At 43.2% G+C, this 23,377-nt stretch overlaps 1 protein-coding gene across 2 annotated transcripts in view; it reads left to right on the top strand.

Annotated features, from left to right (window-relative positions):
* The first annotated feature begins 7,847 nt into the window (after nucleotides 1-7,847).
* Nucleotides 7,848-23,377, top strand: part of Fam117a (family with sequence similarity 117 member A) — a 44,715-nt gene continuing 29,185 nt past the window's right edge. For both annotated transcript variants that reach the window (XM_076870097.2, XM_076870096.2), the window contains exon 1: nucleotides 7,848-8,074. In XM_076870097.2, coding sequence (XP_076726212.1) covers nucleotides 7,879-8,074 — 196 coding nt within the window. In that variant the 5' untranslated portion in view covers nucleotides 7,848-7,878. The remainder of the gene's footprint in view (nucleotides 8,075-23,377) is intronic.

The following is a 23,377-nucleotide window of genomic DNA, read 5'->3' as shown; positions in this document are numbered from 1 at the left end:
AAAAGGAAGAGGAAAAAGCAGCAGGATCAGGCCTCACAAAATCTGGAGCCTTTCCTCCTTTCAGTTTGCAAGGTTTTTAGCCTCAAATTCCAAGAGTGATCAGAAATACTAATCAGAGAAACCATTAAATACTTAACCAAATGACATCAAGTCAGCCTTACTGGATTCAGTGCTTATACTAGTTGCTGACAAGTGATACCAGAACTTACAGGTCCTGAGCTGGAGAGAAAGGACAAACATATATACAATGGTTTAGGAGGGGGCTGGGGATGTGGCTCAAGTGGTAGTGTGCTCGCCTAGCATGCGTGAGGCACTGGATTCTATTCTCAGCACCACATAAAAATAAAATAAAGATATTGTGTCTACCTAAAACTAAAAAAATAAATATTTTAAAAAATGGTTTAGGAGGAATTATAAATGTCTTTACAAGTTAATATAAAACAATGGGCTATGAGTCTTGAGAGAGTCATCTAGTGTCTTACTGGGTGGTTGGGGAACTTTGGAGAAAGCAAAACACAACTAAAGCTACTAGGGTGAAGAAGATGGAGTTATAGGGAGGGGGAAAATTTCTTTACCAAGGCACACATGCACACAATTGAATAAGAAATCTGTAGTGGCACTTTGTAGGTATCTATTTTAAAAAAAACCTTTATATAGATAATATAAATATAAGCTGAATATAAGCTCTGGAATATAAGCTCTGGAGCCTGTGTCTAAAGCAAATCAGAGGGCAGGCCAACTTTCAAATTACTTGTCCTTCTGTTATAACATCTTTGAATTAGATTTCCATGATACTTGATGCCTGGCTTGGTGCATGGTGTGGGGAAGAGAGAGGGACTGGATGTGAAATTAGATGGAGAATATCAAAGGTATTGTAGCTGATTTTCCCCAGGGGCAAATATTTTTAAGGCAGATGTAAAGGAGTTAAGAGGGAACAATAGGGACTGGGGCTGTGGCTCAGCGGCAGAGCGCTGTCCTTGCATGTGTGAGGCCCTGGGTTCCATCCTCAGCACCACATAAAAATAAGTAAATAAAATAAAGGTATTTTAAATTTTAAAAAAATAGAGAACAATAGTAGAGAAGTGAGAAATCTAAAGAGGGAATGAAGCAAACAGGTCTTTTGGTTTGTATGCAGTCTAATGGGAATGTGCTAAATCAATATCTCTCCAAAGACTTTCATCTCTGGAGTAGAGGAGGGTACCTGGTAAAATCAGATGTAGGGGGTACAGAGTGTTTCCCCGAAGGCACTGCTCTAGAAACCAGCTGGCTCCCCAAGGTACACAGACCACATGGCACAATGGACTAGAGTGTATTTTAATTCATTTTTCTGTGAAGCACCATCTGTATGCTAGTTACAGTACTAACTTGTGGAGTGATGACCCAGACACACCTGTTCTCTTTAGGAAGCTTATCTATTTTTAAAAATGAGAACTGCTAACTTAGGTATTCCGTAGTCCAAAGAGCCACATCTTCCATCTCTCACAGTGACCTTTTAGCAATATCAAAGGGGCAGGTGTACTTGTTTCCTGGAATTCCTGGGATATTTCCCTAAAAAGATTAGCAAGGTCTCCCACATATGGATCTCTCATCCATAATTTTTTTTTTTTTTTCAGTACCAGGGCAGCATTCTACCACTGAGCTACATCTCTAGCCCTATTTTTTTTTTTTTTTTTTTTTTTTTTTTTTAGACAGGGTTTTGCTATATTGCCCAGACTGGCCTCAAACTTGAAATCCTCCTGCTTTAGCCTCCCAAGTAGCTGGGGTTATAGGTGTGCCCCACTGCACACAGCTTCTCATCCACAAGTTTATATAAATCCTTTTTTACAAACAGTTTGGTTGAAGTATAATTCACATATCATAAAATTCACACATTATACTTATGTGATTCTATAGGTTTGTTTGTTTTGAAATTAATAGAATTGTTCACAGTTCACCATTTTGCAAATTAAGACCATTTCACCACCCCAGAAATTTCCATTTGGTCTATTTGCAGGTAATTCCTGCTTCCATCCCCAGCCCTAGACAATCACTGATCTGCTTTCTGTCTCTGTAAATATGCCTTTTTTTTTAAAAAAAAAAAAAAAAAAGAGAGAGTGGGAGAGGGGCTGGGGATGTGGCTCAAGCGGTGGAGCGCTGGCCTGGCATGCGTGCGGCCCGGGTTCGATCCTCAGCACCACATACAAACAAAGATGTTGTGTCCGCCAAATACTAAAAAATAAATATTAAAATTCTCTTTTTCCCTCTTAAAAAAAAAAGAGAGAGAGAGAGAGAGAGAATTTTTTAATATTTATTTTTTAGTTCTCGGCGGACACAACATCTTTGTTTGTATGTAGTGCTGAGGATCGAACCCGGGCCGCACGCATGCCAGGCCAGCGCGCCACCGCTTGAGCCACATCCCCAGCCCCCTGTAAATATGCCTTTTCTGAACATTGTCTATATACAGAATGGTACAATATGTGGTCTTTTGTGAATGGCTTCTTTTACTTAGCATAATGTTTTCAAGTTCCCTCCATGTTGTAGCATGTTTCAGTAATCTGTCCTGCTTATTGATAATAGTATTCCATTTAAATTCTTTTAGAAGTTATTTATGTTTTGAAGCAACACTGAATGGAATGCAGGAGTTCTGGTCCCTTGTCCTGCCTCTGACTTGCTAAATGACCCATAAGTCCTTCCCATGTCTCAGCATCTCAACTGAATGGGAGAGGCTGAATCAGATATAGTCTCTACCAATTTTTTTTAAAAATATACTTTGTATTTTTCATGGAGTGCCACTAGGCCCAATATTCTAAAACTTCAGTGTATTGGATCCCCACATTTACTTTTTGCCCATTTGAAAATTTCCATCCATCCTATCATTTACTGTTACGAATGAGAGGCTCAGTGGTAGAGCGCTTACCTCGAGTGTGCGAGGCACTGGGTTTGAGTCTCAGCTCCGCATATGAATAAATTAAATAAAGATCCATCAACAACTAAAATAATTTTTAAAAAAATGTTTTTAATAAAGAATGAGGAGTCTTCAGTTTTAAAAGGCTGCAGTTTAATAAGAAAGTTAGATTCTTCCTGAGAGCAAAAAGGAGAGTTAAGGAGTGAATCTCCTCCAATCCAAATGAAGAACTAATGAAAAAACTAAAGAAAAAAGAATGTTATGGGCTACAGCAAGGGACAAAATGTGTCACAGAAAGCATGGAAGGTCAAAATTCAGGCCATCTGGTCACCCTGGGAGTAAAAGTGAAGGGGTACTGGAAGAGGGAGGCTACCAGAATGGGAAGAAGTGCTGAAGGATAGGACCCCTCCCTACTCTGTTCCCGTGACCTCATTCTTCCCTCAGCCCTCCTTCCCAATCCCTCTCTGGCTGCTCTGCTCCTTCAGTTCTGACCCCATTTCCTCAGGATTTTGTTCCCTGAGGAGCTGGGCCTGACATTTCAGACTGAGGCTGAGTAAAGGAGGTAGGTCAGAAAGAGACACTGTGTCTGCGTCATCTTAATTTCTGTTTGATTATTTTGGTACTAGGGGGCTAAAGACATAAGCATGTAGAAATTTACCAGGAAGTTCAGAAAGAGTCCCCCAGGGACCAAGGAATATCAAAACTTCTCAAGTCTCCTCTGAGCAACTGCTTCTGGTTGTCATATTTCAAAGGGTAAAAAATTGGAGCTTTCATTCTTGTGGGTTATTGTGGCATAAAAGATGCACAGGGCAGATTCAAGCTGCCCCAGTGTAAGGGCTAGAGAGCCTTCAGAACTGAAAACTTCTCTCAGCTATGACAACCCTGGCCTTTCTGGATTCAGTGGCCAGAAGGCGAAGAAGGCCTTCCTGCTGACTGAACTACCTCAATTCCCTGAGACTTTTGTCCTTATTAGTCCCTCAGGGTCCTGCAATTTAAAAAAAAAAAAAATTTATTTGTAGACGGACACAATCTTTGTCTTATTTATTTATTTTTGTATGTGGTGCTGAGGATCGAACCCAGTGCCTCACGCATGTGAGGTGAGCAGGTCGGCCACTGAGTTACAGCCCCAGCCCCCGGGTCCTGCAATTTTTAAGGCACCAAGCCTTATAGGGACTGCTGGGGGAGTGGCTGTACTTCTTCTTTTTTTTTTTTAATATTTTTATTTTTTAGTTATCAGCAGACACAACATCTTTTTTTTTTGTATGTGGTGCTGAGGATCGAACCCGGGCTACACGCATGCCAGGCGAACGCGCTACCACTTGAGCCACATCCCCAGCCCAGAGTGGCTGTATTTCTGACTCACACTTATAGGGAAAATCATTCCTTGAGTCCTCATTTATTTGTGATGGTTATAGACATCCCAGGAGCAGTCTGGGACCAAGGGTCTAGCACATTTACTATTGGAACCCCATAAATCAAATAAGGGTTCTGTAGATAAAAAAACATTGATATATTTGGTGTATGAAATCCTCCACTTTTGATGTTTTTGAGGGCCTTCCTCTGACCCAAAGTCTCTGAAAGCAGAAACCAGGTCACATCGCTTAATTGGATAGCATCTAGCCCAGTTCCACTTCCACATACAAGCTTCTAGACCCACCGGGCTGTTAACTTCAAGTTGAGGAGCATGTCTGGAACATTATTGTCATTTCTTAGTGCTTAGCTCAATGTCTGGCACATAGTGGTCATTTCAGTAAATTTGTCATAAGGGAATTAAAAAATGACAATCATGTTGATAAGAATGATAGTGGGGATGGTAAGAAAGATTTTCATGAAAGCAAGAAGATGCTTTGTAATGTATGACATCTCCCTTCAGCCGCACACAGTTTCCTGAAAGTCATGGCTATGCCTTCTTTCATTAAAGGAGAATGGAAGCTGATCTTTAGATGAGGTCCTTATCCTTCTTCTTCCATCATGCCCACACCAGAAGCTATCAGGAATAAAGAAGGGAACAAGAGACATCTGGTTGGGCATGATACCTAGTGAAGAGATACAGAGTTCTCTGCATGCCTGCCTTCAACTGTTGCAGCTAGGGTCAACTTCAATGTCTTTTGCCAACAACTTATCAGGAAAGACCATGACTTTCTGGACTCAGAAGATTCAAATTTTCAGCTGTGCCACCACCAATGACTCTTCACTGTCCAGGTGCTCAACTCCTGGTACAGAGGCTTTGGAATAAAGTTTAACCCCTATATCCTCAGTACCAACCATATTTCTCCTCTCTCCAAAGCAAGAATACATCTGTACAATAACGTGCCATTTTATCTGTAGAACAAGTCTGTGAGATTGATGGAGAAGGATTGATTCTGGCACAGATAAAGGAAACCACCTGCCCAAAATATTTCAAGATTCCTCATCCCAGGGCTTTCCCCTCTGACACACATCATAAGGCTCATCCAATAAAAAGCACTCTTCATCTCCTAAGATCATCTAAAATTCTACAAGTTGAGAGATCCTAAAATGGTAAAAGCTGTCAAGAACAGATTTCAATAGACCAACAAGTTCACCCTTTCATTTTCAGGCAGTTCTAATGTCTAGAAATTGAGTGTTTACTGGGAAAGAACTTGAATCTGGAGTAAAAAGACCTAGACAGTAAGTCCTAAATCTACCATTAAGTGGACAATCTTGGGTAAGTCATCTAGCCTCTGTGATTTAATCTATAGAATGAAGACAAGAATATTTATAATATTTACATTTTTCTACTTTACACATTTATTGTGAGGATTCAATGAGATGCTGTACATGAAAACTGTAAAGTACTAGACAAATGTTAATTTTAACATAGCCAGATTTGCATCTTTGGAGGCTGTTTATATAATATAAATAGTAATCCTTCTGTTTCATGAGAAAGTTTTACAAGCATAGAGATTAGGAACTCAGTTCTAGAGTTAGGCTGCCTAGGTAGCCTTGGGCATGCTACTTTTCTCTAAAGTCTCAGTGAAGAGGAACTAATAACCCATCTTATAGGTGTGGCATTATTAAATTAGATAATGTATAGACAGTCCTTAAGATGTACCTAATATGGAGAAAGGAATTCAGTGAATCTTAGTTACTATCATTACTGATTTTATTAATGAAGATGTGAGGCAGGGTGGTTCAATAAGACCAGTGAAACTAGAGATTTGAGATAGGAATCAAAAGGACCTGTTTCCCTACTTACACTACAGTAAGAATTTTTTTTCTCTTCCAGATCATCATGAGGATTTTTTTAAAGTGTATAAAAACTTTGAACTAGATTATTGAGAAACAATATGAATGCAGGCTATTTTTAAAACTGAGCTAAGTTTATGAAGACAGAGTTCTTGTAAGTTCAGCAGTTTTTGTACATAAAATCTTTGATAACTCTGTCCTCTTTATAGAAGTACAGAATTTCTTCAGTCACTGAAAAATGAATTTGAATGTCAGCTCTTGAAGCAAATCCATCAAACCCATGAGATTACTGACTTTGCAAAGAAAGCCTTTCTACAGAATGTTTTATTGCTTGATTTGTTCTGTGTATGTAGGCTGATTTTAATATTCAACCAACTCTTGAATTTCCACTTGAGTATTATCTGCTTTCAGTATTTAATCCCCAAATGACCTCTCCTTTCTCACAGCATACTACCAGTTTACCTCCTTTTCTCTGATTAGTTCATGTGGCTTCAGGGAATACCTTCCTTTTAACATTAAACTAGGCAAAAACAGAAATAGAAAGATAAATCTGAAGCAAGATCAAAAATAGAATTCATAGCTAAATATAAATCTAGAGGGAATTATCCAATTATTTGAATGGTCCCTTATCACAGACAACCCAGGTTGACTGACTTTTGCTTCTTCCATATATAGAACAAAATAGTTAACAAATACCAAGAGTAATATATGTATATATGTGTGTGTGTATTATTTTTTCTTTTTAAGAGTAATGATTTTTAATAGTATCTTAAATGCTGTTTTCTTTACCAAATACCTTCACATATATATTGTAGCCTGTGCTTTTCATAACCGCATGCTCTTTGGAGACCATCCAATCTCATTTTGACTTGTAGGTCAGAGAGCATTGAACTGGGAAAAGTGGAGTTATTGTGCAAACTTGAGCACGTTTCTCAGTCACTTTGCTCCTTCCACTCTGCTGAGGTAGACTTAGAATGTACGACAGAAGGGAAATTCCCAGCTCCCTTTTAGAGTCCCATTTTAATTTGCAGGCTAACAGCTGTTTTTTTTTTTTAAGGTTGGATAAACCCCAAGTAGGAACTTGGAAACATGGAAAAAGACAAATGATGTGTTTGTCACTCGAGGCAAGGTAGCTATTAAGTGCACGAATTCAATGCAAATGGCAGGCAAACGGTATGCAAACTTTGCATTAATTTATAGAGTCTTAGTGTGGACTTTGCAAGCTGCACTGAACTTCTATGAGGTTTCTAGATTAAACTAAATGTAATACCTTTACAAATCATTGTTTTCTCTGTGTTACGGGGAGTCAACTGCTTAAAGTTTGACACTCTGCCCCCCACAAAGATTTCACTAGTGATTCATTCCGCCCTACACCCGGCCCCGCCCCCAGTACCATTTGACGTCACGTGACACCGTATTTGCATACTACCTGGGACTGGGTGTGACGCTCCCCCTTTCTGAGCCTTCTCATTGGTGGCATTGGAGAACCAGCCTTCTTCCTGATGGACCAATCAGCGGCCTCTCGGACAGAGGAAAGCAGGAGAGGGTGGGGTGAGGGTGGGGTCTTGGTTTGGATCGCTAGGCACAGCGACCAATCAGCCTTGTTAAAGGAAGAGGCCGCTGTGGATTGGTTGAGAGGGGAGGTCTGGGGTTCTGAACGCCAATTAGAGCTCCGAGCTCTGGGGGCCGGTCTCCGCCCCATAGGGCAGATAAGCAGCGGCCGCGGGGGTTGGGGGGCTGTGCGGGGCTCGCTCTGGGGCCGAGGCAGGCGGGCGGCTGGGCGGGCGATGGCAGGGGCCGCAGCGGGCGGCAGAGGCGGAGGTGCCTGGGGACCCGGGCGCGGAGGGGCCGGGGGGCTCCGGCGGGGCTGCTCTCCACCAGTCCCCGCCGGCTCCCCCCGGGCCGGGCTGCAGCCGCTCAGGGCCACAGTCCCCTTCCAGCTGCAGCAGCCGCATCAGCGCCGGGACGGGGGTGGCCGCGCAGGTGAGCCGGGCCTGGAGCGGGTGCTGGGGAGGCGCCGTTGGGGGAGGGAGCGCACGGTGGGGGGAGGGGCACGGGGAGAAGTGTGAGGGGGAAGTGGAAGAGGAGTAGGGAAGAGAAACGGGAGCACACAAAGTCTGCGAGGGAGAAGGGAGAGAGAACGAGGAGCTGTGAACCTGGGGTGCAGCGCCGGGACCGTGTGTGCAGGGAATCTGGCCCGGGAGGTGAGGGGAGGGACCTGGCACATAGAGGCTGGTTTGGGGGCGTAACCGAAAAGTGGGCAGAGGTGTCGTATGGGGGTGAGTGGAAGATGCAGGGAGTGGGAGCGAGGTGTGAGGAGTGACGAGTGATGGGGGCGCCCTGTGCGGAGGGCTGCGCTGGGAGCTAGGAACCGGTGGGCGCTGGACGTCTGCACGGGGAGGGGGAGGGGCGTAGTGGAGAGCCCCGTGGAGCCATGTGTTACTTCTCCAGCTTGAGTTTGGCCCCAGCATCCCTCTCTACAGCTCTGAATCTTTTCTCCACGCATTCACGTGCGCTTCCCTTTTTGCCACCTCCGGGAGCTGATTTAGTTTCAATCCTTTGGAATAAGTTAGTTTAACGGCTTTTACTGCACTGCAATCGCTCAGTTCTCCCTACATTCCTCTCAGTGTGGTCTGGAAGTTGTTCCCAGATCATTGACCTGCTTGATATGGCTGTCTCATTCCAACCATCCTGTGTAGTGTGTGCATGTGTGTAGAACCCCGGCGAGTTTGCCCATCCCCCCAACCAGGTGGTTTTGTCCTGAGCATTGCCGGCCAACGTGGCAGTGGGGTGAGGGCTGCATTCAAGTACGCTGTGGCGAATACCCCACTTTCTGAACTTCACCGAAACAGTTTCTTAATAGCAGCTTGATGTGGGTGTGGGGAAACTAGGGAGGAGCAAGTTTAACTTTGCTTTCACACTCAAAGCTGTGACGGGACCCACAAATGCAGGCACTTAGGAACGGAAAAGGAACCTACTTGCATGAGGAGGTTGGCAATAAGTTGAAAGTGAGGCTTGCATTTGATTCACACCAGATGTGAAAAGATCATTCATTGCACACTTCCAAAGTCTGAGTCTGTACCAAATGTATGAAAGTCATGGTTCCTGCCATCTTAACAGTTAATGACATGCTCTAAACCAAAATCTCTTGAGCTTTTGGTGATTACAAAGCTTAGTTGCTGCACATTCCCATCCATAAAGTATAGCTGTTACCGAGCCTTACTTGGTAGAAAAGGAGATTAATCAAGTCTGTGAGGTAGAAAACCCCCAAATCTATCTGGACCTCACTGTGTTAGCATCACATCTCAGAACATAGAAACGTGGTCAAATCTGGTAGCAAGATGGTGACCGAGTAATAAAAGTAATTGTAGAATCTGGTGGTGTAAAAGAAGGCAATGCCCAGACAAACTCATGCCTATCATGAGCTATAAAGCAAACCACAAGACTACAAACCTGTTGGTTTTGTTTGGGCTTCCTTAAAACCAAGGGAAGTTAGTGGAACAACAAGCACCAGAACCTTAGTCACTTTTAATAGAAATCAACAGATAGCTTGCCTGTGCTGTAGAAATTGATTAGCAATCATATTTTGAAAGCAGTTATTTTGTGACTCCAATTACAGCTAACATTAAAAGGAAAAACAGTGGTGGATGATCTGCAGAGGGGAAGAGTGTAGGTTTGGATGCCTAAAATTCTTTACATGGCTTGCTCCTTTTGTAACATCAGGGGTCCTAAGGTACTGATAAAACACAGGAAGCTAGAACTCAGCATAGCTTGTCAGGTACCTTAGGGCAAATTGAAAGATCTCTTGTTATGTATTGGGCTGATGGCTTCTCCACCTGTTAATGTCCCAGAGGTACTAATAAGACATTTACCTAGTGGGTGGTGGGATTATCTGCAGTAAAGTAGGAGAAAGAAAAAAGTAGAGGGAAAGACTAGCCTGAGCCTGTGGACTTCTTTGTGGCCAGGCATTAGAGGAATGTACCTGGCACATCAGATCTGCATGTTAACTTTAGCCTCCGTGTTGAAGGTTGTTTTCATTCCATTGCTTTGGGAAGTGGCAGGGGTGGTTCCCTCTAGGCCAGTAAGAGATACATGATGGAGGAAAATCCCTTGCTATCCAAACTCTTTAAGAGAATGGTGTTGAGAATCAGAATGCCAAGTTTTGCCATTTATTTACTAGCTGTGGCTAGAGAAAGTTGGTTAATTTCTGTGCCTCAGTTTCCTCATCTGTGGGTAATAATATCTACATCCTAAGAATCAAATGAGTTCATAAAGTACTTAGAACAGTGACTGACACACAGAAGGTTCTATTAAGAAATGTTTACTGCTGCTTATTCCCTTGGCAGAGCCAAGGTGAGAGCACTGTTGGCCAGAGCCCATTGCCTTTTCAGGCTTCAAAGAGCAAACCTAGGTTGGTCTGAAACCAGTACTGCAGGTTTCAGAATTTCAGGGCTCCTTGTGTGTTTTTATTCCCCATCTTTTAAAATGAGCTTTCTAAACAGGGCTCCAAAACCCAAAAAGGCATATGAGCTGGGACTAGGTTTCAGGAACAATCAAGTGTCGTCACTGTTTCTGTTTCTCATCCCAAAATGATGTAACATTCAGGCTGTGCAGTTATCTCCACACTGCACACCCTACTGTGTTCTTGACAAGATATATTAGATCTTGTAAAAAGGGTTGTGGCGTGAAGAATGGAATTTACCTTCTGCAACCATTTATCCACAAGAGACATCTTCATAAAGCGAGGAATGACTTCATTTTTATGAGTCTGGGCTATGAGAGAGGAAGGCTAAGAAAGTGAAAAGAAAAATGAGGGTCAAACCTAAGAAACCACTAGTGGGTAATAGAAACCCAAAATAAATTTCTTACTGTACTTGCCCCTTAAATTAAATTCTCTTTTGTGTCTTAGGTCAGTTAGAGGCTGCTGACTTTTATGTTCTTTCAGGACCACTGATGATCAGGGCTGAGAGGTGGATTTTTCTGGGTTTCAGTCTTACCTATTCTATTTGGTATTTCTGTCTCTATAGCCCTAGAATAAAGATAATGGGTTTCTGTTTTGTTTTTGTAGTCCTGGGGATGGAAACAAGAGCCTAGGTGCATGCTAGGCAAGCACTGTACCCCTGAGCTACAGCTGCAACCCCATGAAGATAATGTTTAATCAAACTTTGCTAATTATTTCTCTTCTGGGGCTAACTGGCTGAAGCCAAATATTGCCTTGGAACCTTCTCTATCCACCAGAACCTTCTTAAAACCAGTAGCTTGTTACAGCCTGTAGGCTACATGCTACATATCTCTGCCTGTTTTTGTAAATAAAGTTTTATTGGAACTCAACCACACTCTTCCTTTAGGTATGATATTTGGCTGTTTTCATGTTGTCAGTGGCAGCATTGAGTAGTTGTGATAGAAACTACCCACAAAGCCTAAAATACTCACTGTGTGGCAGTTTACAGGTTTGCCTACCCTTGTCCTAAGTAATATACCTGACCATTATTCTTACATAAAGAGCAGTTTAAATGTGTGTAATATATACCTCCTCAGAAAATCCTGAGGTTAAAGAAAGTAACTAATAAGCCTATATCCCTGCTAGTATTTTAGAGGAAAGGGGACCATCCCCCTACATCCCACTGGTGTTGGGGATCCAACCCAGGGCCTGGCATGTGCTAGGCAAGCACTCTACCACTGAGCTACATCCCCATCCTGGGAAAGGGGACCATCTGCTTCCAGTCAGTTCTCAGTCTTTGTGGAAGATCAGCACATATGAATCCAGACTGCCCACCCCCACTGCTGTCAGGTGACATGTGTTCAGTAGACATAGCTAATTTGAATTTACATAAAAGCTTAACTGTTAGGCAAATTTGTTCCCCCTCCTCCCTATGTCCCCCTCTTCTCAATCTAACAACTCAAATTGCAGTGAACACATTTTAAAATCAGATGGAAATTACTTTAGGCATATCTCCTGTTTTGAATTTTTCTCATTACCTTTCAGTTTTCTGAACAGATCATTGAGAGCTGGCAGTAGTCATGGTTGCCCTAAAATACTGGCTTCCCTACAGGGACATAGGAAGGGTAGTTTTTGTCAAATGTTGATTATGGCTGCTTCATGAATATAAGGCAGCATTGTTATTAGCAATGCTATTGGTAATTATTAAGCCCTTTTTCTTGCAGTGCTTTGAAAGGTTAGTCCTTTGGGGGGTTGGGTGTTTAGCTAGGTATGGAGCCGTATCAAAGAGGTTGCAAATTAGAGATCTGGAGAGAAAGCCCTCATCAAACTGTGATCTTTCTAGCCTCTGGTGTCAGAAACAGTCTGGAGATTATAATAGAGTTGGACCTTTCTATGCCAAGGAGCTATCTTGCTATAATGAGGTTTAGGGGTACAGTTAAAGTCCTTCAGGAATACAATTGTCCTACAACCTGTGATTGAGGCAGCTTCTATTGGAGCATCATTAAAACCCCAGGCTCTTCCTAGCCTGACACTGCTAACTGCTGCTTTTGATAGCTTTGCCAGAACCAGGAACATGGTCAGCAAAATGCATTGCTAAAGCATCTGACTCTTAAATGTTATCTTAAATTTGTTGTCTGTCTCTTTGGTACCTAAAGGAGTGTGGGTCTACTGTTTTGAATAGCATGGGATTAGATGGTATGGGAAGTTCTCCACTTACATAACGTAAAACTAAAAGATCTTAAACTCTTTGAGGTCAGTTGAAGAGGGGTGAAAACCTCAGTGGGGTATAGTGGTAAAATGACATCCAGATATGGGTCTCTAGGAAATTTGAGGCAGGATTGCAAACTTTCATGATGATGGGGTTAATTGGAATGTTGCCAAAGTGGTTGGTGGGCTTCAGTGGCCAAGAGAACACTGCCTGCATTCTCTGCTAAATTCAGTTTAAAATGAATGGCATGATGGGCTCCATGGCCCCATTATTCCTTGACCTTGGTGGAACTGTTAGATATGCAGTATCCTCTTCTAGGTAAGACCTTAGAAGTGGAGGGGCCTTCTCTAAGTCCTTAGAAGTCTCAAGTAGAGCCTTTCTGCCAAAGGATTCAGACTTCATAGTCTTCATATTCTGGGGACAGATCTGCTTTTTGGAGCTCTTAGAGAAACTGTCACATATATAAAATGCTATTTGATACTAGTTCGAGTGTTCTGACTGGCTTACCTGGGCTTACTCTTATTCCAGGAGCAGTGTAAAGTTCTTTGAAGGGCTGGAGGGGAAAACTGGTGTTTCCTTTCCAGTTCAGAGCACAGGTGAATGCCTATTAGCAAGTTAATTTAGAGAGTGGACAGTCTCTTTAAGGGTTAAAAAGTTTTCCTCTCTTCCAAGATGGAAGTTGCCTTTTTCTGTCCTAAAAGTGGGAGCAGGGAAGAGAAAGTAGAAGCTAAGAAAGGCTGAGTGGGAAATCTGGTCAGTTTTCTTCTCTGCTGAGTTGCATCTTCATAGAGAATTCCATTATTTGGTTTGCAGGGTATGAATTAACCAAACATTAGCCAGATCTATTCACATGGTTAGGTCAAAAACAAATCCTGATGTCAGAGAGGAAAGTTTGGGATGCTATTTGAAGTTTATAAATTATTTGTGCTCCATTTCCTCCACAGCCATGTGGAACTCATGAAGGGGCCATGGTTCCTGGGTACAGCTGTGTGGTGGGAAGCTCTGGTACAGCTGACTGTGAACAGCAGACTCAAGCTCCTGGTGCCCTTCAGACCTCCTGGTTTTCTGGCACTGTGTTCTCCCTCTAGGGTCAGGACAAAGCTGAATGCCTAGCTTTGGAGTCTTTTAAATGTTTATCCTCAGGCCCAAATAAGCCTCAATTGACTTTTCTGTGTGGGAGCACCACAGCCAATCAAGGGTGGCTTTAATAAACTTAAAAGAATGCTATCAAAATATTTCATAATAGGAAAATTTCAAGTCCAGCCCTGGGGGACCTGGAACTGAAGTTCAGGCCATGTACAGACATTTACTCTGCCCTGTTCAGGCACCCAGGTCTTTGGGTTTGCTCAGGAGTCCCAGACAGCTGGCCCTGGGGGTGGGTGGAGTGCCTTTGCCTCAGCCATACCTGCACCTTAGAAGTTTGTATTTCTAGCTGCCTCATCAAACAGGGAGAGGTAGGGAGCACTTGGCTGCTCTGAAGCAATCGGCCTGTCTTAGGAGTTGAGGACTGTGTTCTCTCCTTGGGGTTGCCCTAGCGTGGCTTCTCAGGATAGGTAGGGTTTGGCACAGTGGAGTTATGCCTTGGGGTGCCTCCTTTCTGACCTTGAGCTCTTTCCTGCACATGGTGGGTAACTTTTCCAGGGGAGCCATGCTTGTTAGGGAGCAGTCTGCCTAGTTTACCACCAGCTCTGCCACTTGGATTCCTTATCTGATCCTAAATGAAGACCTGCGAGAGTACTAAGGTCCTGTGTCCTTAGGGGCCAAAAGTAGGATTCAACACACAACTCCAAAATTGATCCGGTACATCTACAAGTGAATAAAATATAAATTCAAGCTGGAGGAGGCATAGAATTAGTGAATATTCACTGTGTGGTAAGGCTAGGGAACTACCGGAATGTTTTTTGTATGTTTGTTTTTTGGTTTTTGGTAGTGGGGATTGAATTCAGGGATACTCAACCACTGAGCCACATCCCCAGGCCTATTTTTGGGGATGTGGTTCAGTGGTTGAGTATGAGTTGCTTAGCGCCTTGCAGTTGCTGAGGCTGGCTTTGAACTCACAATTCTCCTGTCTCAGCTTCCCAAGCCACTGGGATAACAGGCATGCACCACTGTGCCCCAGCACTACTGGAATGTTTTGAGCAGGCTTTTGTTTGTTTCTTTCTTTTTTGATTGGCCAATGTTGTTATTCTCTCTAAAGTTAAATTAAGTTCTTAACTTTCTTCTCTCCCTTTCAAAGTGACATTGTTGGGACTGGGGTGTAGCTTAGTGGTAGAGCAGGTGCCAAGCCCTAGGTTTGAGGCCCCCCCCCCCAAAAAAAAAAAAAGGAAAGAAAATGAAACATTGAAGTAGTGTTTTCTGGTCAGCTGTGTTTCTTAACTTTTTTAAACCTCTATAGTTCCTTCTGCCCCATTTTGGAAATTGTGTGCTGCCTTTTTAAGAAGTTGGCACCTTATGTTTCAAGTTCAAGTGCAATGGAACTCACCATGCAGCTTGAACAGATTTGAGTGTTTTTGCAGAGGGAGGGCCAGGGCAGATGGGGAGTGCTCAATAAATACTTGTTGGATTGAGTTGCTGGAAAGGGGATGGGGTGAGGAGAGGGAGCCACACCTTCCCCAGGCTCACTTGTAATAGTCTTCCCACTTCTGGTCTCCACACACCACTTCCCCTCTGTAACACCTCTGTTTGACAACTTACAAAGCACCCCCCACCCCCAACACATTAGTGTTCTCTCTTTAAATCACTGGTCTCCCATTCATCTCGGTCATTGGGCTTAAAGCCCAGCTGGTGGCAAAGACGTGGCATTTCCATGGATGTCGTCGTTGGGTTGTAGGTTCTCTTCCCAACACATTTTAAAGCCAGAGGGTGAGTTTGGGCAGTTACCACATTAATCTTTGGAAATAGCCAATTTGTAGGGTTTGGTTATGCTTTTGTTAAAAAGCCAGATCACCTATCTTTAGCCTTAGAAGTAGATATGGGTGATGGGCTTTGGAGACAAATGCTGGATATCCTTTCACTCCTAGTAGATTTGTACCAAGCACTACTAAGAATAGACGTGCAATACCACATAGCAAGGAAAAGCAGGACAACAAAATTGAAATCTTTGACCTCCTAGGCCAGGGAGCAGAATGACCTGTGGGCCCTAGGGTGGCTTCTGAAGTGTGAATAGACCAGAAGCCCCTTCTCCCAAGCCAGGCATCATTCTATGATACCAGAGACTGCTGTTTCTCTTCCCTGTCCCCCGCACCCACCTATAGGAAAAAGCATGAAAGAGGTGCTCATTATCACTCCCCAAATAACTGTCCTTCCCAGTCTGTGTTCCCTTGCCTTTGAGGTTGCCAGCCATGGGTCTGGTGAATTAGTCAAAATGACTTTATAGGGGCTGGGGATGTGGCTCAAGCGGTAGCGCGCTTGCCTGGCATGCGTGCGGCCCAGGTTCGATCCTCAGCACCACATACAAAATAAAGATGTTGTGTCCACTGAAAACTAAAAAATAAATATTAAAAAAAATTTAAAAAAAAACAACAAAAAATGACTTTATAAACTTGCCCAGCTGAATGTAACTTGAACAGAATAAAATGCGATTATGAGGATAGGCAGCTTCTCTTCCCTTCTCTTCCCTCCTCCTCCCTCCTCCACACTCCCTTCCTTCTAAGAGTTTTTTGTGCTCCATGCCTGTTTGATCGCCCACGCGGCTTTGAGGCTTTGAGAGAACCACTGCTGATAACACGTGTGTTCCCTGCCCCACAGCTGCAGGCTGGCAGAAACCTGCTGCACAGCCCCCGTTTGGGGATTGTCTGTCTGACTCGTGCCCATCAGATATGACGTACATACTGGGGGTGGGGCAGGTGTGGATACCATGTGGCATGATAGAGGGGATGCCACCCAGGGCTTTCACAGTAAATATTGCCTAGTCTGGATTGAGAGAGTGGGGAGAGGAGGGCAGTGGAGCTACATCCACAGAGGGATGTACACATCTTAAAGCCGAAAGCAGCACCTGGATGGTTTCTCAGTGGAACCTTGATTCTGGGTACTTTTGTGTTCACAGCAGAAAACTAAAATGGCTCCTTCTGTAGGAGTCTGTGAATCCCAACTCTGGAAGGCCCTAAAATTCACCTGTATTCTTCAGACTATAGATAGTTTTAGGGTTTTTTTTTTTTTTTCCTTGCAGTACTGGGGATTGAATCCAGGGTAGATAGCTTTAGTTTTGACAGTGTATTCCATGTGTTTCATTCTAGGTACTTAAAATCAGCACTCAAATATTTTATCACTTATCCTCACAACTGTCCTATTGATACAGGTAATGTGTCCTTGTTGCAAATAAGGAAACTGAGGCCCAAGACCATGTGACTGATAAAATCCTTTTGCTTTATTAAGCAAAGGGCTCTTCCCACATATGTATGGGGAATCTGTTGTAAATTTCACCCCATTTGGGCATCCTGCTGCCTGCCTAGCACTTCTCCGGCCTTTGTTTCCCTGCTGATTGTTTTCCTGTATTCCAGGAGCAAAGACTGATTTGTTAGACAACCCAAAAAAGAATTAGAAATTGGGCTTCGAAGTAGTCTGTTTCTTCAGCACCCCAGAGTGACCATCTACCCTCCGGCTTTCCACATTCCTCCTTTCCCTGCGAGGTATAGACAGATATAGATAATTGGAAGGTGATGGTGACTGCATAACTACATATGTGATGTGGTGTGGCTTTTGAGGGTTTCTAGTTGGTTTGAGGATGCAATTTCCACGTGGAATGTGCCACTACCATAAAGAGGGCATCAGAAGCAGATGGGGTGTCCTGCCTCTGTGGGGTCATGATTATGGTTATAGAGCTGGGAACTTGTCAGGGGGATATGCTGAGATGGAGCTAGTAGGAGAGGCTATCTCTCTAATGTGTGACAATCTGAAATCAAAAGAGCATCTGGGAAAAATGTGGGTGGTACATTCTCATGGTGGGATATAGGTGCAAGTGTGTGGCAATGTGCCATGTAAGGGAATCCCTGGTGTACCCACTCCCCTTTGGTGGTAAGGGAGCCTGGGGGAACATCTGACATGCCTGAGCATGTCTCCCTCTCCTCACTTAAGGTTAGCTGGGAGTAGGTGATGTATACACAATATAGCCCAGTGAGGGTGACAACAGGGATGGAACTCTGGGAGAAACCTCTGTCTGGGGACTTGGCATTAGGGAGAATTGCCTGGCCTGCTTCTTAGAGGTATCTAACCCTCCCTAAAGGGTTATGGGCAACTCTAATTCTCCAAATCAGATTTTGTATAGACTTTAATGTTCTAATACCCACATGCTTGTGTGGAGTTTTTCTTTCCCTGTTACTTCCAGCCTCATAAGATAATAAATATTACAAAACCATTTCTGTATATATAATAAAGATTTTTCTATGGTTCATATAAATGCTTTGTTGTTGTTTTTTTTGTGGATTTTGTTGTTAAAAAAAAAGAAAAGAGTAACCAACAACCTTATTTAACTTTTTTGACCTTTTTTGGTCCCCTTCCATGTACTAGTTCGCCTCTAGTACAAAATACTTGAGTGCTTGCTGTGTGCATTGCAGGCGGGGGGTGGGGTGGGGGGTGGGGGAACAGAACTGTGGAACCATCACCAAGCAGCGATGCCTCCAGTGCTGTCTCTTCAGCTCCGACCTCCCACCCTCTGATAGCTCCCATTTTTTTTTTCCAAACAGAACACCACACAAAATCCCAGGAAGGACAGTGCTTGTGTATGTGTGTTTGTGTGTGAATGAGTGGGTGACAGGCATGAATGTGTGTGTGAGCACATGTGTAGAGAAAAGTGCATGTGAAAGAAAGCCAACAGTAAAGCAAACGGAGCAAATGTTGATAGGCAAATCTAGGTAAAGATTGTATGGGTGCTCTGTCTGCTATTCTTATCTTTGCATCTATAAATTTGAAATGATTTCCAAATAAAATGTTTAACAAATGACTGTGCTAGGCTAATTTGACTATCAGAAGAGCTTTAGAATGAAAGTTTTCTTCTACATCCTTATAACATCTCTTATTCTTCCCCATTTAACAGACGGACCAACTGACACCCAGAGAAGTTAGGTGACTCATCTGAGTTCACGAAGCACATTGAGGTAGAGACAGGGTTTGGGTCCAGGTGTGGACCTTGTAGTAGGCCACCTCTCAGGAGACTGCAGCTGGGCCTTACCTCTCAAACTGGACAGGGTTGGCATCTGATTCTGACAGCTGATTGGGTGCCTGCTGCCCTATGAGTGCCCAGTCCCTGCTACACGTGGACCCAGCAGCGGAGTCAGCAGGGTTGCAGCGGTGTGCTGAAATACGGAGCATGCTCAGGATGTCCAGGTACCTTTAGGGAGAACCGCCTCCTTACTCTAAGGTTACACATTCTCACCGTGATCTTCCTCAACTCTTCATTTCTTGAATTACATGAAATTGGAAGGCTCTTCTGCACCAGAGCCATGGAGTAATGTAATACCACTTCAAATTTACCCAGTAGAGATCAAAGTGGGAAAGCAGTGAATTTGGTTTAGAAAGCGATGCCAGGTTATGGGCCTAAGTCAGACAGCTTTCCTCCGCTATGTTGCCATTAGTTGGTATACCTACTGCCTTGTAAATGTCATGGACTTCAGGGGAGGGTGTTTGTGTGGTTCAGTGCGGTGTATCCTACCAAATGGGTTGGGAAACTACGACTTCGTACAATAAGGAATGGCTCACTTTTAGTGAGAACCTTCCCTGCATCATGGGGCAAAGGGGAGCTAGATCATTGCTAAGCAGGCGGAGTTAGGGAATTAGACCCTGCCATTGTGTCTTCTTTCACGCTCAACCACACGTTAGGTATCTGTGCTCCTTGAAGGCCCTTAAATCATGGATTTTTTTTTTTTTTTTTGATGGTGTTGGAGATGAGACCCAGGACCTCATGAATGCTTGGCAAGTGCTCTATCACTGAGCTACACCCTCAGCTCTTCTTATTTGACCTTGAATTTGTGATCTTCCTGTCTCAGGCTCCTGAGTAGCTGGGATTATAAGTATACCCCACTACCTGACCCTACCTTACTACTACTTTTTTTTTTTTTTAATATATATATATTTTTTAGTTGTAGGTAAACACGGTACTTTTTTTGTGTGTGTGTGTGGTATTGGGGATTGAACCCAGGGCCTTGTGCATGCAAGGCAAGCACTCTACCAACTAAGCTATATCCCCAGCTCCTGACACAATACTTTTTAATTTTTTTTTTAATGTCATGCTGAGGATTGAACTCAGTGCCTTATGCGTGCTAGGTGAGCGCTCTACCTTGGAGCCACAACCCCAGCCCCCTATCTTACTTCTTAACAGAAAAAGAAAAAAAAAAAGGCTTTCTGAAAATTGTTTTAGTGAGCATCTTTTTAAAAAAATATTTTATTACTTATTAATGGACCTTTCTTTATTTATTTGCGGTGCTGAGAATCGAACCCAGTGCCTCACGCACGTGAAGCAAGCGCTCTACCACTGAACTACAACCCCAGCCCCTTAGTGTGCATCCTTTATGTGAAATTCTTACCTGCTGCTTCCCTAGACTTGATTAATCTAGCTGTGGTTAAGTTGTCCTCAGGATGATTTTCAAGGGCCCAGGCAGTTACATGAAGTTTATCAGTGAGCATTTGCTATTATTATCACCCCAGCTCATACACTCAGGTTGTTTGTCTTTAGGCAGTTGTCAAGTTATATAGACTATCCCCTATAATTCTTTGACATCCTCTCTCTAAACCTCCACTATTCTGCCTCTGTTCTACCTCAGAGTATGTGCCAGGTGGATGACAACCAGAATCAGGGTGAGATGGAGGAGGGCGACAAAAGGCTGCTCCCAAATTCCTGTGAGGTTGTCTGAAGCTTAGATGTCTGTTGGAGCTGCTGTGCAAGTGAAAGGACTGTGACAAGTGAGTTTTTGTTTAGGTTTTTTTTTTTTTGTACTGGAATTGAACCCAGGGGTGCTCTACTACTGAGTCACATCCTCAACCCTTTTTATTTTTTATTTTAAGTCAGCTAAGATTCTCAGGCTGGCCTTGAACTTGTGATCCCCCTTCTTCAGCCTCCCAAGTTGCTGGGATTATAGGTGTGTGCCACCACACTCAGCTGACAACTGAGCTTTTATGTTCTAGTTCTTAAGAGGCTTGGATAGGACATTCTGTTTTGGGTTTTGTTTTGTTTTTGCAGTGCTGGGAATTGAGTGCAGGACCTTTGCATGCTAAGCAAGTGTTCTACCACTGAGTTATATCTCCAACTCAGACACATTGGTAATTAACATCCCGTATTATTTCCCTGGATCCAATTCTCCCTTTTGCATCCGGAGAAAAAAGTCATTTCTTTACCTAAATTATAAAAGATGATATTATCATGAAGCAGCTCCTGATTTTAGATCAGACTCAAAGCCTATCATATGCAGGGAAAGATGGCAGAACTATCTTCCAGTGCCTTCTCTGCCTCTGCAAGAGCATGTGGGGAGGTAACTCAGGTAGGGACCCTCTGTTGAAGTCATCAGAAGCCAGGCATCTGTTGAGGGTAGGAAAAAAAATCTTTCTAATGTAATACCTTCAAGATTCTTTCCGGAGGGGCCACCTAATCTTGTTTTTCAGACTAGTTTACCCTGGAGGCACCACATAACCTTTGTGCCTCTCTTAGGAAATCTGAACAACTGCAAGACCAGGGCTTTAGAGCAGGGGCTGTCCTGGAATGTTGCCCAGCACACTTTGGGTTTTTCCACAGCTAGGGCATAGCATGAGAATTTGCCACTGATTTAAGGTCAGTTTCTGAAGGTCAGGGCCTGGGGAGGGAATCACCCCGTGGGATATGGTGATCTCTTCTCCTCTTTATAGCTGGAGATGTAGAGCAGAACTTGAGTGAGGCTATAGATATTCAGAGCAGTGAAAGTGAACAAGATGGTTCACACAGGTTTTCAAGGATGTGATGGTTGAGGAGAGTAACCCTAATAGGATCTTAGACCCTGAATGCAGAGCAGGCTTTGTGACCTTTCTGGTCCTGAGGCATCTATTGAACCTTATGCATCTCCTCCCCCACAAGCCCAGAGCAGATCAAATCAGAGTCAAGGTTAAGAACAGAAGATCCTGATAGTCCAAGCCAGTGCTGGGTAGCAAGCTGGCCAACCTGCCCTCCGAGCTCTGAGGCCTGCTTGGTGGTTAACTCCTAGCTTGTCGAGTCACATGACCAAATCTTCTGCTTGTGGCTAGCCACAGGTAAATTGAGCACTATTTATATTCTCCTGCTCAGGGGAGGAGCTGGGAGAGATCATCTGGTAGTTCACAACACAGCTGTTGGAGCAGCCTAGGTAAGGCAAGCCTTCCTTTAACTTTGTGCCTTTTTTTTTTTCTTAACTTGCCCCTGGAATAGCATGAGCTCTGAGATTTCACCTTAGCTGCATTGGTCAGTAGCCATCTTTACTTATCCTTTAATAGTTAGGGAATTGTAACATTAGAGGAGGCTCAGGCTTATCTAGTGTGACCTCCTGGCTTCATTGGGTGAATGTTGAGATAGCCGAGGACTTTTAATTATCTCTTCCTGATGCTTTTCAGGAGCAGACTCAACAATCTCCCTCATTCAGTTTTGATGAGCAAGTTCATCCTTTGTTTAGCCAGAATCTCACCTGTTCCAGCTAAAACCTTTTTATGGTTCATTTTTCACAAACACAGAAGGCTACTGATAAATTTTAATTCATTTTACCTTCCTCCTGGGGTCTAGCTACCATCTCTCTAGCCATTTTTACCCCTCTCTCTCGGGATCTTTCTCAGTCTCACAGGTTTCCTTTTGAAGGGCAGTAAAGACAAATGGATGCATATGGGTCACTTGACTGGCTCTATCTGAGGTTGTATCCAACTCCATCCATGTTTCTGGACTCCTTGGAACCCCTTAATTCTGCCTGAAGTCTTAGTTTTGTCCTTGGGATGACATGGTCCTCCTTAATTTAGTTTGATGTCTCCCTTCATTTAGTATCTTTATTCTAGCTTGATTGCACTTGCATCTTCTTGTGAGTTTTCATTCTTTGCCTCAGATTGTTTCCTTCATGGTTTTATTTCTTCTTGTTCATCTTCTTTTTTCCCCAATTAGACATCCAGAGCAGTGACCATTGAATTTGGCTACAACCTGCCAAGGTTGGGATGCTAAAGATTGTAGGTTTTGCTGCAGAGTGAATTGAATTTCTATCTTGTTAAGCCAGTTTTTTGTTTTTTTCCCTCAGGACTTTATTTTGGAGATTTTTCAAACTATTTATCCTTCATCTAGATTTATTGGTAACTTTTTGCCACAGTTTTTACCTGTCTTCTCTCCTGTGCTTGTAGTAGACATACCCATATATGTGCATCCATATATACTCTTTTGGGTGAACTTTCTGAGAGTAAGTTGCAAATATCATGACATTTTACTCTTTAGTAACATTCTAGGAATAAGGGCATTCCTCTACATAATCATAATAATATTATTATGCCTAAGGAGATTAACTTTGATTCATATCATATAACATAGTTTGTTTTCACATTTCCTCTTTAGTGGCTATGTGATCTAGAACCCAGTTAAGATCTAGCTCATTTAAAAAGTCTTCAGTCTAGCTGGACACAATGGCACATGCCTATAATCCCAGCAACTCAGGAGGCTGAGGCAGGAGAATCACAA

The sequence above is a fragment of the Callospermophilus lateralis genome, chromosome 11 (genome assembly GCF_048772815.1).
Source record: "Callospermophilus lateralis isolate mCalLat2 chromosome 11, mCalLat2.hap1, whole genome shotgun sequence".
Classification (NCBI taxonomy): Eukaryota; Metazoa; Chordata; class Mammalia; order Rodentia; family Sciuridae; genus Callospermophilus; species Callospermophilus lateralis.
This window is presented reverse-complemented; position numbering and strand designations above follow the sequence as displayed.